This window comes from Octopus bimaculoides, chromosome 18, assembly GCF_046866305.1.
Source record: "Octopus bimaculoides isolate indiv1 chromosome 18, ASM4686630v1, whole genome shotgun sequence".
Lineage (NCBI taxonomy): Eukaryota > Metazoa > Mollusca > Cephalopoda > Octopoda > Octopodidae > Octopus > Octopus bimaculoides.
This window is the reverse complement of record NC_142945.1, coordinates 27662237-27677578: the sequence shown is the minus strand read 5'-3', so window position 1 is coordinate 27677578 and position 15342 is coordinate 27662237. Positions and strand designations below refer to the sequence as shown.

Here is a 15342-nt window from a genome sequence, read left to right as displayed (position 1 = left end):
TTCTATCCATGTTTTAAGTAATAAATATAAACAGCTCAACAATAGATTGCAATAATGTGTTTATTAAGAATATTTCTAATGAGGTTGAAGTGTTTGGGTTTGCTGTGGTACCCGTTCTCTGCATGAAGTTTCTAGAACTTTGGCACGTTGCCACATTTCTGCTGTTGGACCAGGAAGGCCCCAACTCATAGTGAGAAGTCTGAAAAGAGAAGAAATTACTTATTAGTAGTCTAAACATTCATACAATATTTCTTCAAGAATACTATAAAGATATACATACCGTGTAAGATTAAGCAAAGAATGTAATCCATCTTCAGTAATACTTTTACTGTCATTTTTTCGCATACTAATGAAATCATTCTGAACAAACTAGGGAAATAGAAAAACACAAAATTTAATTTAAATCCTCAAGTGTCTAAGAAAGTTAACTTTTTTAGTGTTCAGATTACTCTGACAAATGCAATGCTTTTTTTCTATTCCGATTGTTTTGATGATGTGATTGTTTACTTTTAGAATGTTAGTGTAAGTTAGGTGTGAGAGGTTAGCTGTAGAATATTTGAGCTGAATTTGGTCTGTTTAAATGCTAAAGAGTAAACTATCATTTTCTTACCTGTTCAAATTCCTTCTCTAGAGTATATTCCATTCTTTTCACTAAACCAAGGTAGATTTGGAATTTTTTTACCAGGTTTGGAGTCAGTTCATTATTCAGATGAGAAAAATAACTGTCCAGGTTTTCATATCTTATGCTAATGTCAAGTGGAACATGAACATCTGCCTAAAGAAATGAACACAAGATTAAGTAATTATAGGTGTCAGGGCCAGTACACAACTTACACTTATATGTTCATTTTAATGACCCCACCCCCTACTAGCATGGCTTGGAATTGATTTTGAGGCGAAACTTTAGATGCTCTTCCTGTCAATACTCTTTACATGTTATTTTAAGTAAGGGATTTTTTTTTCACTGGTTTTTAAAACTGTAGCTTATATGGAGGCTGCTTACAATTTCCTTGTACCAAATTCACTCATAAGGCATTGGGCAGCCAAAGAGAGTTACAAAATAGCCCAAGGTGCTGCACAATAGAATTGAGCCTGAAGACACTTCTTAAACAATACAGCCAAGCCTGTTTTAGCTGATTGAAAGAGAAAAATCATTAATGTCTGCATCCTCTACAGAGAGAAAGATAGATAGATTACTTACAGGTAAAATAGACTTTCCTTCAGAAATGCAAAGGACTTCAATATTAGATTCATATTCTCGTTGGTAGAAGCCAAAATCATACTCTATCTTCTGAAAGCGAATAACATTTTCTAATGCTTTGATGTTTTTATGACCTGAAAAATATATAAAAAAGAGTTATAGCATATACTCAGAGAATAAGACAAAAATGGAATGAAATACAGTAACTTGAAAACTACCTTCAACATTGAGCTGCCCAGCTTCTAGTTGTGTTTCATCAAGTATGAGATGAGTCTGTTTGCTCATTTGTAATACACCGGTCTTTAAACGATTCTTGGAATAGTCTTTCTGAGGGCTGAACAGCTTGCCGTTGAGATAATTCAGGCTCAGTGGCAGCATGTAACACTGGAAAATAGATTACATTTGAAGAATTATTTTAAAACCTAGAATACACATGCTGCTATATGGTAATAAGTTTGCTTCCCTACCACATGGTTCCAGTTTCGATCCCACTGCATAGCACCTTGGGCAAGTGTTGTTTTCTATAGCCTCAAGTTGACTCAAAGCCTTGAGAGTGAATTTGGTAGAAGAAACCGAAAGAAGCCTGTCATATATATGTTTATCCCCGACTACCACTTGAGTCTCTGTAACTTAGCAGTTTGACAAAAGAGACTGCTAGAATAAGTACCAGTCTTAATAAAATAAGTCCAGGGATTGATTTTGTTTGACTAAAACCCTTCAAGGCAGTGCCCCAGCATAGTCACAGTCAAATGACTAACAAATAAAGGTATTTCAAACCATTAAAAAGTTAAAAACTGAACAACAGAGCCAGAATTCCAAAAATCACCATGGCAAATTATTTTCTGTAAACTCCAAATGAGATTTTAGACCATAATGACCCATGCAAGCATGGAAAAGCAGGCATAAAATAATAATTACAATTAATTAATGTGATCTAATTACCTTGGTAACAAGGGAAGAAATAAACTGGTGCAGCAATTTGGCATATCCAAGAGATGTGGGAACTCGGCTCAGATTTAAAGAGAGTTTACCAATTGGAAGAAGGCCAGATGAAAAGTAACTGAAATTTAAAGTTTAGCAGGGTTTTTATATTTTAAAGTTTGGAGTAGAAAAAAAATTCAAAATAACATGCATACATTTGTAGTAGTATGGGGGCATGTGCAATGACAGCTTGTTGCTTCATCCACCATTTGTTGGTGATTCCCTACTGCGGTGACAACCCTCCAGCCCATGGGTCTGTTTGGGTAGTCATTGCTGGTAAGGGTTTTTATGAGGCTGGAGTACAAATCCCACCTCAACCTCTTTTAGTTGCTTTCATGACATGTGGAGGAAATGTTGGGTGTATTCTTTGGCATGCCAGTCCCCATAAAGCACTAGAGTAATGTGAAATGAAGTGTTTTGCTCAAGAACACACCATGCTCCTGGCAACTGAGAGTGCAATACACTGAAGGAAGTAAATGAGAGAGAAGCGTTCAGTGTGGTTACGTACTATGTGCAGAGTAAATGAAAGAGAACTGTTCCATTGACACAAACACTGAAGAGCTAAATGAGATCGGTAAGTTTCGTATGGTCATATGCATACTCTGTGGAGAGCAAATGATAGAGTAGTATTCCATAAAGGTGAGAATATGACTTATGTGGAGACATACATACACTGAGGAAGTTAAATGACAGAGGAGATATTCTGCAGCCAAACTGTCTCCAAGTGTCACCTGTTGCAACAGTTCCAAAAGACGTCTTCGGAGTGTCTTCAGATCTTCTCCAACCTCTGCAAGAACTGAAAAACAAGCAATATTAAATAGAATACATGTAACATTAGATGACCATAAACATTAACAAAAAAGATTGTATGCAATTAGAGTGGAAATGATAAGTTTGTAATATACACAAAATACATTTATAGAAAATATACCAGAATAATTTCAAAAAGCTATATATATATATATATATACTCTTCGAAACGCCTGTGTTAGAATGGGGGTAGCTGATGAAGGAAAATGTTCTCTATGTGGCCTGTGTGTGTTCTGTACTCTGGTTATTATTTTTTTTTTTTTTGTCTACGTTTGTTTGCAATGTCCTGTACCCAGGTATGCACCTATATATACAGGTAGACATAGGTATTCACATACCTGTACGTATATATGCAAATACTCATTTATTATGTTTTATATATAATATTAAACAATGAATCCACTTAATGTGGACATGAACACTGACCCAAAGATTAGACCAAATTCAATGCTTTAGTAATCAGATATTTCATGAAATACACTAACCAAGTATTTTAATTAATTATTTTTTAAATAATAACTTGGAGAAGTAACTTCTCATTAAAATGGAGTTTGAAACAAGTTAAAGTTTTCAACATAAAATTGTGACAAGGATTTAATTTAAACATGAACCACTGTAAAATGGATGATTTATCTTTTTTCGGATCTTTTTTAAAACGGGGGCCACATTTTTCATTAACGAAACACTTTGAAACTTGGAACACTGGTAGAATGTGTCATATAAAACATCTTTTTTCTTTTAGTCTTCTTTAAAAAAAAAGAAATCCATAAGTTATTCCATGTGAAAGTTGTCGTATTTCTGTAATTTCAACCAATCACTGACGTCCATTCAGCCGATATACATTAAGTGCCGACTACATAAACAAACGATTCTGAAACAATTAACCCTAACCCTAACCCTAGGGTTAGAGTTAAAGCAAATAAAACGAAGGTATGGAGATTAAATACGCTTTACATCGCTTAATCAGCCAAAGGAGTAAATGTAAACAACTGAATACTTGTCAGTGATTGGTTGAAATTATCGAAATAAGATAATTTTTTACATGAAATAAATTCGAACACAAAAATATTTTTCTGTTCTATAACACAAAATAGATAAGTATACGAAGTTTGAAAGTCTTTCCGTACCAAAAACACTACGTAAAACATTAATGAAAAATGTGGCCCCCATTTTAAAATAGATCCCTTTTTTCTTTTTAAATCAGAAAACCAGTTGCATATTAATGTGATATATAAAAAAAGACAGAGCTATTGGCAAACTGCAGTTCATAGTTGAACAAAAATACTGATGTGAACTTTCATGAACTCTGCTTATCAATCGGAAAGCAGTTTTGTAAACTGCAAAAAACAAGACTTTCCTCCTCAAATTAGTAGTGTTTCTGTGTCTGAAGCTTCAAAAGAAAGATACTAAGTTACAAATTATGTTAGTGTTTATATAAATTATTTCAGAAGAACTCTGAAGTTGCTTATTAATAGATTCTATTTCTTTCTGAAAAGAAAGCTAGCATGTTTAGGTTTTATTTTTCTTCAACTGTCAAGAAATAAGAGGGAATGAAGAGCTATCAATTGTTGAGGCTGGTGTAAACCAATATTACTCATATGAGGTGGGCCTGTGAAGACTGAAAAGATAGACAGGGGTCAAGCAAATTGCTGTGTTTGACATAATTAAGACAGATTTAAAATTGTCCAGCAACATCGTGAAGAAAGAAGAACGATATGGGTGCAAACTCTAGTCTTCTTATTAATGAAGCAGTAGACAGTAGAGTAAACCATAGATTACTTAATAATGGGCCTCTGTTCCCCATGACAAACTGTGTTAACTGCTTTGATCTATTTTTGTTATTTTAAACAATGATCCAATTAACATGGTACTAAACAATATTAGTCAGTAAGGATATTAAACAATAGGATTAACCAAACATTAATAATATTAACAAACACTAACAGTGGTTTTGATTGAGAAAGTCAGAGTAAACAGAAATACAAACTTTTTTCTTGACTGTCTTTGTCAAGAGAATTAGTAAGCCACGGATTGTTATGCTCCACTTTGTTGACAATCACTGCATGTATTCGTGGAACCAGAGATGGTGGTGGTAAATGTTCAACAGCTGTAGAATTCATTCCTTCTTCAATGTCATCTGAGCTAAAATACAGCAAGGGAGAAGTTAAAAGATCTATATGGAAAAGCAAAAGAATTTCTGTCAGAAAACACCAAGGAAAAAAAAAAAACCCAACAAGTAAAAAAACAACAACAAACAAATGACTTACAAGTCTGGTGAATCAGCTACCATGGAAGGGTCTATAGATAATATACCTATCACTTCAAGCATATCATTTACTTTCAAGCTATCAACTTTGTCATAAATCTACAAAAAATGCAAATATTTAGTTTATTAGGTTGTAAAGAAAAAGTAACCAAAAATGTTGTAAGCATCAAATTCTACTAGCATTCGAAAACCAAAAAAACAAATCTCTCCCAACTGTATTTAACAAGATCCATCATGTTTTGAGGGGAAAAAAAGCAACACACACACACATTTACACAAAGTTAATTTTGCTGAGTGGTTTATAATCCGTATTATTGTCTCATTCTATTCTATTCAATATTTGTCTTTATTTAACTATCATTATGAGCTAATGCCCTCTATTAAATTTTTATGTCATTTACCAAAGAAGGCAAGGACTTATATAATATTATAATTAGATTTATATTATGTAAATAAAACATTAGTTTTATTCATTCACTCTAGTAGTAAAACTAATATCTTTTTTCCAATTAAAATTGAAAGGAATTTTGTTCCTTGTTCTAAATTTTTTATTTATGTACACAATTATATATGTATGTGTGTGTGTGTGTGTGTATGTACATACCAAGTAATTGAAGACATTCAAAAAAACATCTATATAAATGCGAGGGTATGTGGTTATGTATATGTGTTTAGCCCCAAAAGGCCCTGAAATGGTACATCCTCAAAAAACATGAATTTTGATTTTCTAAATCTGTGTCCCAAAGAAGTTGTCTGTAAATGATAATCAAAAAATATAATTTTCTATGAGAAATAACTCCACTTTTAGATTGACAAATCTCCCAATCTCTATATATCACCATCACATTTTCTCTCTTATGCTTTCCCCTCTCTTTATATATTTACCACACTCTTTATCACTCTTTTTGTACACTTTATTTCTCACACATTCTGTCCCCATCTCTCTTTTTTCATTACATAATTGCTTTCATTTTGTTTTAAAACTTTGTTATAATGTTTACTTTCATTTTATGATTGACAGCTATCACACAAAAAATGCCAGCTTCCGAATTCTGTTCTCAGATTGGGTAAAAGATCAAACTTTAAACCTCTCTACCGTTTTTCTAAAACTGTTCAGGAATAAATGAATCACAAAATCGAATTCAGCATGAAAAAGTACATCAATATACTAAATTTGAAAATTATTTCAAAATCTGTGACAATAGAAAAGATCTCTCTCGTCTATCTCTTTCATTTTTCACTTTTCTCACTGTAAACTTTCCCCTCTCTATATATATTTACCACTCTCTCTCACTGTCTGTACACATATATTGCTCACGCTGAGTGTATGTATGTTTATGCATATGTGTAAGGAATTTTATTAGGGCAACAGAGTGATTTAAAAAGAGTATGTGAAAGATAATCTATTTTAATATGTTTTTTTTCTTACACACATACATACAAAGACAATTACAAATTTCTTATTTTGTTATTGCTTAAATCCCAGCATCTTCATAATTATAAAATAACCAATAGCATCCTTTTGCTTGAAACAGTTACATTTCTGCTCTACAATAACACAATGGCCTACTAATCTAATCTTGATGATTCTTTGGAAAATATGTTTAAATTATATTTAACTTTACCTTAACTAAACATGCAGGACCAGTCTCACCTGGAAGAGGAAAGTTCAAATCAAGTGGAGAAGTAGTTGATGTCTGACCTGAGAAAAAAAACCAAAAAGAAATACGTTATTAACTCAGAAAGAAATCATTTAACAAAGCTCTTCCTAATTTGACTATAAAAAAAATTAAAGTTTAAAACCTTCAAAGATATTTTGTCTGCTGCGTTTGTCTTCTGGATTCATTTCTGTGTCATGTGGATTTGTACATTCCATATCTTCAGTATCATCCACATCATCATGGGGTCTCTTCAGGGATCCACTAGCACTAGCACTAAGTTCAGAAGACACTGTTTTTTCCTTCTCAGCATATCCTTGGAAAGAGTTAAGTACTAAAAGCATTCACACAGGGAAATTAGAGAAATCACTCAAGCTTTGTGACATAATTTTCAATGTTTTGTTTTATTTTTCTTATTTAGAACCATTTTCAGAAATGTCAGGTTATAGTTCTGATCACAAGTCAAAATACTGTGATAGTAAAATGGTCCTAGTCAAAGTATATCTCTAAACTTACAGTAGCCATCCTTGTCAACATTAAACTCTATACAACCATAAGGTTAGCACTAAGGACAATTTGTAAAGACGAAAATAAGCAATGTCATATAGCAAAGTAGTGGGGGGGGGGGGGTCATTAAGGACTAATAACTTTGTTAGAGAAAAATGAATGTAAACAAGTTGTTGGTTTGCGATTTAGAAATCAAAAGTGCATATTTTGTTATTTGTGTTGTTTGAATAACTATATAGATTTACAAACCTCCAGCATTAGCTATATAACAGAAACATTTCAATAAATAGCAGAACCTGTATTAGGCTAAACCTGTCTTTACAGAACCAAATTAGATTAAAAAAACATTCAGTTTTATTCTGGTAGGACAGTTATTAAAGACTTTTACTACTAAGAATAGAATTTATAGAATAATCAGAAAAAGTTATTTAGGTCATAAAATTGTAGATCAATGGTAAAGGATATTTTTTTCACCCATTGTGTCTCAGCTGGGATTGGAATACAGTAAAGGGTTTGTCGGTCAAGCATCACAATTTGATTACTATCAGTCACAATCTCTTCAGGCTAAAACAAAAATATAACATATATAAAAGTTTCTATCAAATATTTTAATAATAATATAATAATAATAATGAAGTTATTATGTATAGTGTTCAGGTGCACTACAACTCATCAAAGGTGCATGTATAGTACATAGAATTATGTACAAAAGTCAGGAAAGTGAACAGTGTATGAGTCATGATATACATGTGTGTATGCATATGGGGGGGGGGGTATCAGGCGTAGTGTTGGCGAATTTCAGGAAGCATGGAGGTTTTAAAGGCTGCAATGTCTCGGCAACTAACAACTGATGCAGGTAGTTTGTTCCATGCTTCAGCAACTCTGAGTGTGAAAAAATGTTTCCGAAAGTCATGGGAGCTGTGCTGTTTTCTGGCTTTGTAGGCATGCCCACGCGTGTTAGACACATGGAGCTCAAAAAGATGCACAAGGTAGTTACTGGCACAAAAGTTTAATAATTCTAATGTATCTAAGCCCAGGGAAGCAAGGTGTTCAGAGCATGGAGGGTGTTTGCTTGGTTGCACGTCTCTGAACAGTTTCAGGAGGTCAATGTCCTGAGCAAAATAGGGGTTCCAGACTGGTGATGCAAATTCCAAGTGTGGCTGCACCATAACCATATACAGCCTTAAATCGATAGCTGGAGGGCAGCTGACAAAGGTCTTGCTGGGTGATGCCAAAACACCCTCAGCCTTCTTGCCAGTTTTAGAGATGTGCTTTGTCCAGCACAAATCACTGCTGACTAATGCCCAGGTCATGTTCACAAGAAGACTTCTTGGTATTAGTGTTGTGGAGAGAGTATGTGGACACTGGGGTTTTCCTCCCAAAATGCATGGTGGTACACTTGTCCACAGCCAGCTTGAGTTGCCAGCCTGTAATCCATTGTTACATTGTGTCCAGGTCAAATTGCAGGAAAGATCTATAGTGTTCAGGATCTGTCCTTTTCATCTCAAGGTACAGCTTGATGTCATCTGCATATTTCAGCACTGTGGCATTCTTTAAGTTAGCATCTATGTCATTAATGTATACAACAAACAAAAGGGGACAAAGAACAGATCCCTGCAGTACACCAGATGACATCTAATAGGGTGAAGAATGCTGTCCTTTTCAGTTGAGAATGAAGGACTCCAATCAGTTAGAAAGATCATCTTTCACACCCATTGCAGAGAGTTTTGCCATAAGTCTTTTGTGTGGCACAGAATTAAAAGCTTTAGTAAAGACAAGGTAAACAACATCCACCCATGAGCCGCCATCAGTGACCCAGGTGATGTCTTCAAGAAACTCGATAAGTTGATCACAGCAGATAGGGATAAATCCAAATTGCGAGAGCTGAGTAACTCTGTGAGAATTCCAGATGTTTCAGACTGTTTCTCTGACACAGGATTCCATTAGTTTGGCAATACAGCTAGTAAGACTGACTGGACTATAGTTGACAGGTAACATGCGGTCACCCTTTCTTAAACAGAGGAATGACACTGGCAGAATAGTTTAGCTCAAAAGGTTTCTTTGTGGCACATTAAAATATTCTCTTGTGATATAGGCTTCATGAATCTACAATATGGCTTTCTCAAAACATCTTTAGTAAGCGCTACACTCTATAGTGATTTAAGCTGCATAATAACTGTTTCTAACAGAGGAGATGACAAAGGACTGAGATATCTAGCACCTTGCTGTACTCAAGAAGACTTGTCTGTCACAGCAGAATTGATACCAGTGCTGGTTTGGCATGAAAACACCCAGTACACTCCGTGGAGTGGTTGGCATTAGGAAGGGCATCCAGCTATAGGGACCATGCCAGAACAGACAATAGAGCCTGGTGCAGCTCCTGCCTTACCAAGTCCGATCAAACCATCCAACCCATACCAGCATGGGAAACCGATGTATAATGATGATAATGATGAACTAGGCCTGCAATTTTGAAGGGAGGGGGTTACTTGATACCAACAGCCTCAGTATTTGACTGGTACTTTTATTGACCTTGGAGGAAAGAAAAACAAAGATGACCTTGGAAGGATTTGAACTCAAATTAAGTTATGTAATGTGCTAACTTATTCAACATATTGCCAGAAACTTCAGAAGTGGGGGCTTTCATGCAATTATACATAATGATATTAGGCAATACATTATAAATTGTCTCTGCTGAATGAACGAAAGAAAATTTTTTAAAACTCACCTTGCATTCTGCCACATCACGGTACATTCCACACTTAACAAATGTTTGTTTTGTGCAGGGGTCCTTTATTTTGTATGTTCCCATGTAAAATTCGGGATCAAACATATCTTGAACCATACATCGATAACGCACTAAAGAGTTGGGAATCAGGTCGTGAAGTGCTGTGGAGTTGACAGATTTCACCTAAACAAAACAAAACATCCCATGTTCACATTGTTGTACAAAGAAATTTTATAGGTGCAGAGGTGGCAAGAAGCTTGCTTCCTAACCACATGGCACCTTGGGCTGACCAAAGCCTTGTGAGTAGATTTGGTAGACAGAAACTGAAAGAAACCCATTGTGTGTACATATATATAATTGAAACAAATTAGAGTCAACAATAAGGAGTACAGTTGGACATTTACCAACATCCCTTCAGCAACAACACACCCTGATAAACTCAGTGACAGATAGAGAGGATGTTTATGAAGCTGAGAATATGAACTTATAGAGACAATATTTACATATCACCTGGGGAAACGGTTGCATAATCAAGTACCTGCATGCCTGGAGAACTACATTATGTGGAAACAATTGTAGCGATTAGAAGATAAATGTCCAACCATAATCCTCCTTGTTGACTCCAATTTTTTTAATTATCTATTCACACACAACAGAAGCCCAAACACAAACCTGGAAGTATGTATAATACTACAACTAGATAGCACAGGGGTCAACCTGAAGGTGGATGAACTTTATACTGAACTCTACTACATTCTTAATCGAATATACCATAACTATGTGTGTGTGAGCCTATGTATCAGTGTTTGTCCCCCACTACCACTTGACGACCAGTGCTGGGCTGATAAAATAAGTACCAGGCTTTACACACAAAAAATTACTGGGGTCGATTCGACTGGAAGTTCTTCAAGGCAGTGCCCCAGCAAGGCCACAGTCTAATGACCAAAACAGATAAAAGATAACAGTTTAAACTGTTTCAATAATTTTTGGCTTCAATCCTAATTTTTCATACAAATTATTTTTCTTATTTCTTTAGTTGTCAATATAAGATTAAGTCAAGAATAGCTACTAAGAAATGGCAACTTTAACTGGGACGGCTATTTTTTACTCAAGGGAAGTAACTTTATCAGATAATATATGATTAAATCAAAACAATGTGAATAAATAAGCGTGTCTCCATAACCAGACATGTTTTCATGAAAGATTGGAAGGATACTACTTGCATGATGGGGACTCTTGCTTACAACACATGATGCTCAGGCAAGGAGACAGTAACACACACACACACACACACACACACACACACAATGGGCTTCTTTTCAATTTCTGCCAACCAAATCCACTCATAAGGCTTTAGTTGGGCTGTGACTATAATAGAAGACACTTATCCAAGGTGCCAAGCAGTGGGACTGAACATTGGATCAAGTGGTTGGAAAGCTAAAATTCTTACCACACAACCATAAATATTCTTCCTTCTCTACTCAATGATTAATTAGAAACTATAATCTCCAGCAGCAATCCTTCCGTGACTGAGGAAATTTTTAAAATAAATTCATAAAACACAAGAAAGAATGAAAGAAAAAACTCACTTGTGCTGCAAGTGATGGCTTTTCTAGTTCTTTCCTAAAATAGTCTGAAACTGATTCTGGCTTCAATGAACCTTGTTGATCTGAAAGTATTTTGGGAAATAATAGGTAAAAAAAAAAAAAGCATTCAAAATTTAGAAGTACTTTTCATGCAAGCAAAAGTTAAAGAGACAAATGTACAATGATTATTTGGATATGGCTTGTAAGACAGAGGTGGTTAGCTTGTGGAAGGATAAATATTTATGAAATGGCTGTCTACTCATTCTTTTTAAATATCTTCAAGTTATAGCTATACAACACTTTCTTTACAACTTTACTTAAGTCGATTAACCACTCAGTTAGCCCTTTAGCATTGAAATTGGCTAGATCTGGCCCAAATATTTTACATGTATTTTGTTCAAACTGACCAAATCTGGCCTCTTACATCCAACAATTTTCATCCTAAAACACACAATCACCTCATCAAGGAAATCTTTAAGCTACAATACATGATTAATTCAAAAGCATAAATAAATAAGCATTATATTTGATGGAGTAATCTAAATGCTAAAGCAGAATATATTCTATTGTAAGCATTTGGACCAGAGCAATGTTGACATCTTCATACAGTTATAATTCTCATAACTTGAAGATTGTGAAGTTCATTTTCAGTCTCCTATTTTATGTATACCGAGACTGCATACACTGAGCAAATTTTATTTTTAACTCTTTTGTTATCTGAAATACATTAATTTTGTTTCAATTAATTTTCAAATAGTGAAGAATTTATTACAATAATTTGTCATTATTAAACTCAAGTTGGGAACATAAATTAGTATGAAATTTAGACACAAGACTTTAATTTAGACCACTTTAAAATGGGAAGTCTTTATGATAGAGCCAGGGGCAGTCTGGTACCAAAAGGATTACTGAAATTTTGGTGTTATAACTTTTTTCAGATGTAAATAATTGGAAACAGCAATATGATGTATCTTTCAGAGTGTTTGCGCTATTAACAACAAAGTTGAAGTACTGTAAAGTCAAGCAAAGTTGTACTAACCACCTCTAGTTTTGAATGATCATAAAATGTGTAAATGTTTAATCATTTGGTTAACCCTTTAGTATCCAGGTTACTTTGTCAAATGGAACGCTTGTTTTTTTCACTTTGTTTTAAATTAATCATGCATTATCTCATAGATTTGAAATTTTGATAATGTGATTTTTTTATATGCAGAGTGAAATTATAGGGTAGGTGTGAGAGGCCAGATCTGGCCAGTTTGAGTACAAGACAGGTAGAATATTTTGGCTGGATATGGCTGGTTCAAATGCTAAAGGCTTTTAAATGATTAATGATAACTTTGTTAATAGTGAAACCAAAATCATGGAACATGCTGCACCAGAATCAGCATTTCAACTTACAATTAACCCAATGTAAATCATCATTTGTTGTCTAACTAATATTCAAAGTTACTTTCTCATCAGCAGACTTTTTAAGAATTCATAGCATTTAACATTAATATTACAGACAAACTTAGTTTAATACAATGATTTTGATGTGCATATGTTGACATGGCTCCAATTTGCTGCAAAGGATTTCTTTTTGTTCATAAGACAAAACTTAACCCTTTGGCATTTAAACCAGCCAATTCCGGCCCAAATATTCTGCATGTTTTATGTTCAAACCAGCCAGATCTGTCCTCTCACATGTACTGTACAGTGTCATTCTAAAAATAAACAATGACACCATCAAAATCTCAAAACTGCAAGATAATGCAAGATTAATTCAAAACAATGTGAATAAATAAGCATTTAATAATCTGAGTGCTAATGGGTTAAATGATATAAAAGGCCAATGGCTGTAAATTTTAATTTGATTTACTGAGTTGCTCATTTAACTTTCCAAGAATCAAATCATTTACTACAAGTGTAAAATATTTGGATATTAGAACCTTCAGAAATTCATTAGCTGGTTCCCCTGCTTTTTGCATTAAGACCAAAGAATTTAACTTTGTCAGGGAAGATAATACTTTCTTTAGGCTCAGCTATTTTTTCAACAGAACACTTTAATTCTTTGATTGAACAGTCTTGAATTATTATAGGATAGAAAAACATTCTTCAGTTTTATAATTGTATCGGTACCAATGGATTTTGGCCTGACCCGGAATGACTTTGTGATAAAGAAGAATGCTTTATGACCATGCAGTTTGGGATTCGATCCCACTGTGCAGCACCTCAAGCAAATCGCCTCAGGACAACGAATGCCTTGTGAATAGATTTAGGATTGTCCGCGTTTAGCTGTTATTTCTAGCATATCAAGTTTCGTGGTGGGGACTCCACATATGATCCTTTTTCTGTTTCAATATAAATGTAAGCCGTTCATTTTCACATCTAAGTTGCGAGAAGGCTATTCGTACGACCTGAACATGTAGAACACAATGTCAAAAATGAAAATTGCCCCCCCCCCACCCCGTGTGTGTGTGGGGAAGGGGAGGGGTGGTCCAAAATTTTTTTTAGGGGGAATCGCATGACCGCGACATATAGAACACATTATCGAAAACGAAAATCGTCAAAATTAAAAAATAAAAAAGTTACAGCCATTTTCCCTCAGTGTCTAATTCCAATGTCCACCTATATTTTTATCATTAATATTTAGCAGAAGTAACAGATTGACTGAAGGGCCGAGAGTTTCGTGTGTTGGCACTTATGAACTATGTATATTTCATCGCTTCAATTCTCCGTTTTCTTAAAATTTTACTATAAGAAATAATATTACATACTATGAAAATATTTAGTCAGATTTTCCATAATACCATCTGTAAATAAGACATGCTGTTACTTACCGAACAATTTTTGTATTATTTGAAGTGGTTGGTTAACGTAATCAAATAATCCAGGCATGATGTATGCACAAAGCGAGTTTTCTTTGAAATCCACCTTGTTTACAGCTCTAGAATGGCGGGAAATATTCTGTAACACATGCTGTTGCATATGGTTTTTTTCTCTTCAGCCACACTTTCGTATTTTTTATTTGTCAAACTTGTGTAAGAGGACTTAATTTTCAATATTGGCTTCAAACTATAAGTTTACAAATGAGAAATATAGCCGACCGAATCGCCTGAATTTCGGTTGAATTTTAACTCAAAGCGTAACGAAACATAAATAAATAAATAAAAAAGATAAATAAATAAAAGCAACTCCTAACAATGATTGTGACCACCAGTTTTGATTGGTGAATACGACGATTAAATTCATTCATGTACTTCACTGATTAGTTATTCAAACTGAGAGCATATTTGTGGTTGCTCGAACTGCTAGACATGGCAACCAAGCTCCCTCAAATTGTATTCTACCGTTTTAAAACTGAAAGTTCTAAATGTTTGAGGGGTTAAAAAAACGAATGGTCAGGACTGGAATGTGTTTGATTATAGGTCTACTCAATCAGAGCTAACCGTGGGCTAAACAATTGTTGCTTATTTTATTATCTGCGTGTAGGAAATCAATAAAGTCAAAGTTAAACTCGGCAGAATTTTATCTCCAGAACCTAGAGGAAATTACTAAAGATTGATTCTAGTGTTTCTGGAACATCAACCACCAACCTCATTGCACGCCACACTCTTCCAGCATCT

General features: G+C 34.5%; 1 protein-coding gene across 1 annotated transcript; it reads right to left on the bottom strand.

Moving 5' to 3' along the window:
* Positions 1 to 42: 42 nt before the first annotated feature.
* Positions 43 to 14785, bottom strand: LOC106876442 (mini-chromosome maintenance complex-binding protein). Its single transcript, XM_052974200.2, has 15 exons — positions 14557 to 14785; positions 11741 to 11820; positions 10152 to 10334; positions 7891 to 7987; positions 7062 to 7235; positions 6884 to 6960; positions 5260 to 5357; positions 4980 to 5134; positions 2855 to 2978; positions 2144 to 2261; positions 1420 to 1585; positions 1202 to 1335; positions 611 to 775; positions 281 to 369; positions 43 to 199 (listed from the first exon to the last, which is right to left on the bottom strand). Exons 1-15 carry the CDS (start codon positions 14702 to 14704, stop codon positions 76 to 78), a joined length of 1932 nt encoding a protein of 643 aa, XP_052830160.1. The 5' UTR covers positions 14705 to 14785; the 3' UTR covers positions 43 to 75.
* Between the last annotated feature and the right edge of the window lie 557 nt (positions 14786 to 15342).

Bases quoted from the DNA above. Each gene is read 5' to 3' on its own strand.
- LOC106876442 (XM_052974200.2), bottom strand. From the start codon at position 14,704: ATGCAACAGCATGTGTTACAGAATATTTCCCGCCATTCTAGAGCTGTA. The intron at 5,135-5,259 runs GTAAGTCATTTG...GCTGTATTTTAG, and splicing joins GTAGCTGATTCACCAGACTT to CTCAGATGACATTGAAGAAG. The intron at 200-280 runs GTATGTATATCT...TTCTCTTTTCAG, and splicing joins TCTTTGCTTAATCTTACACG to ACTTCTCACTATGAGTTGGG.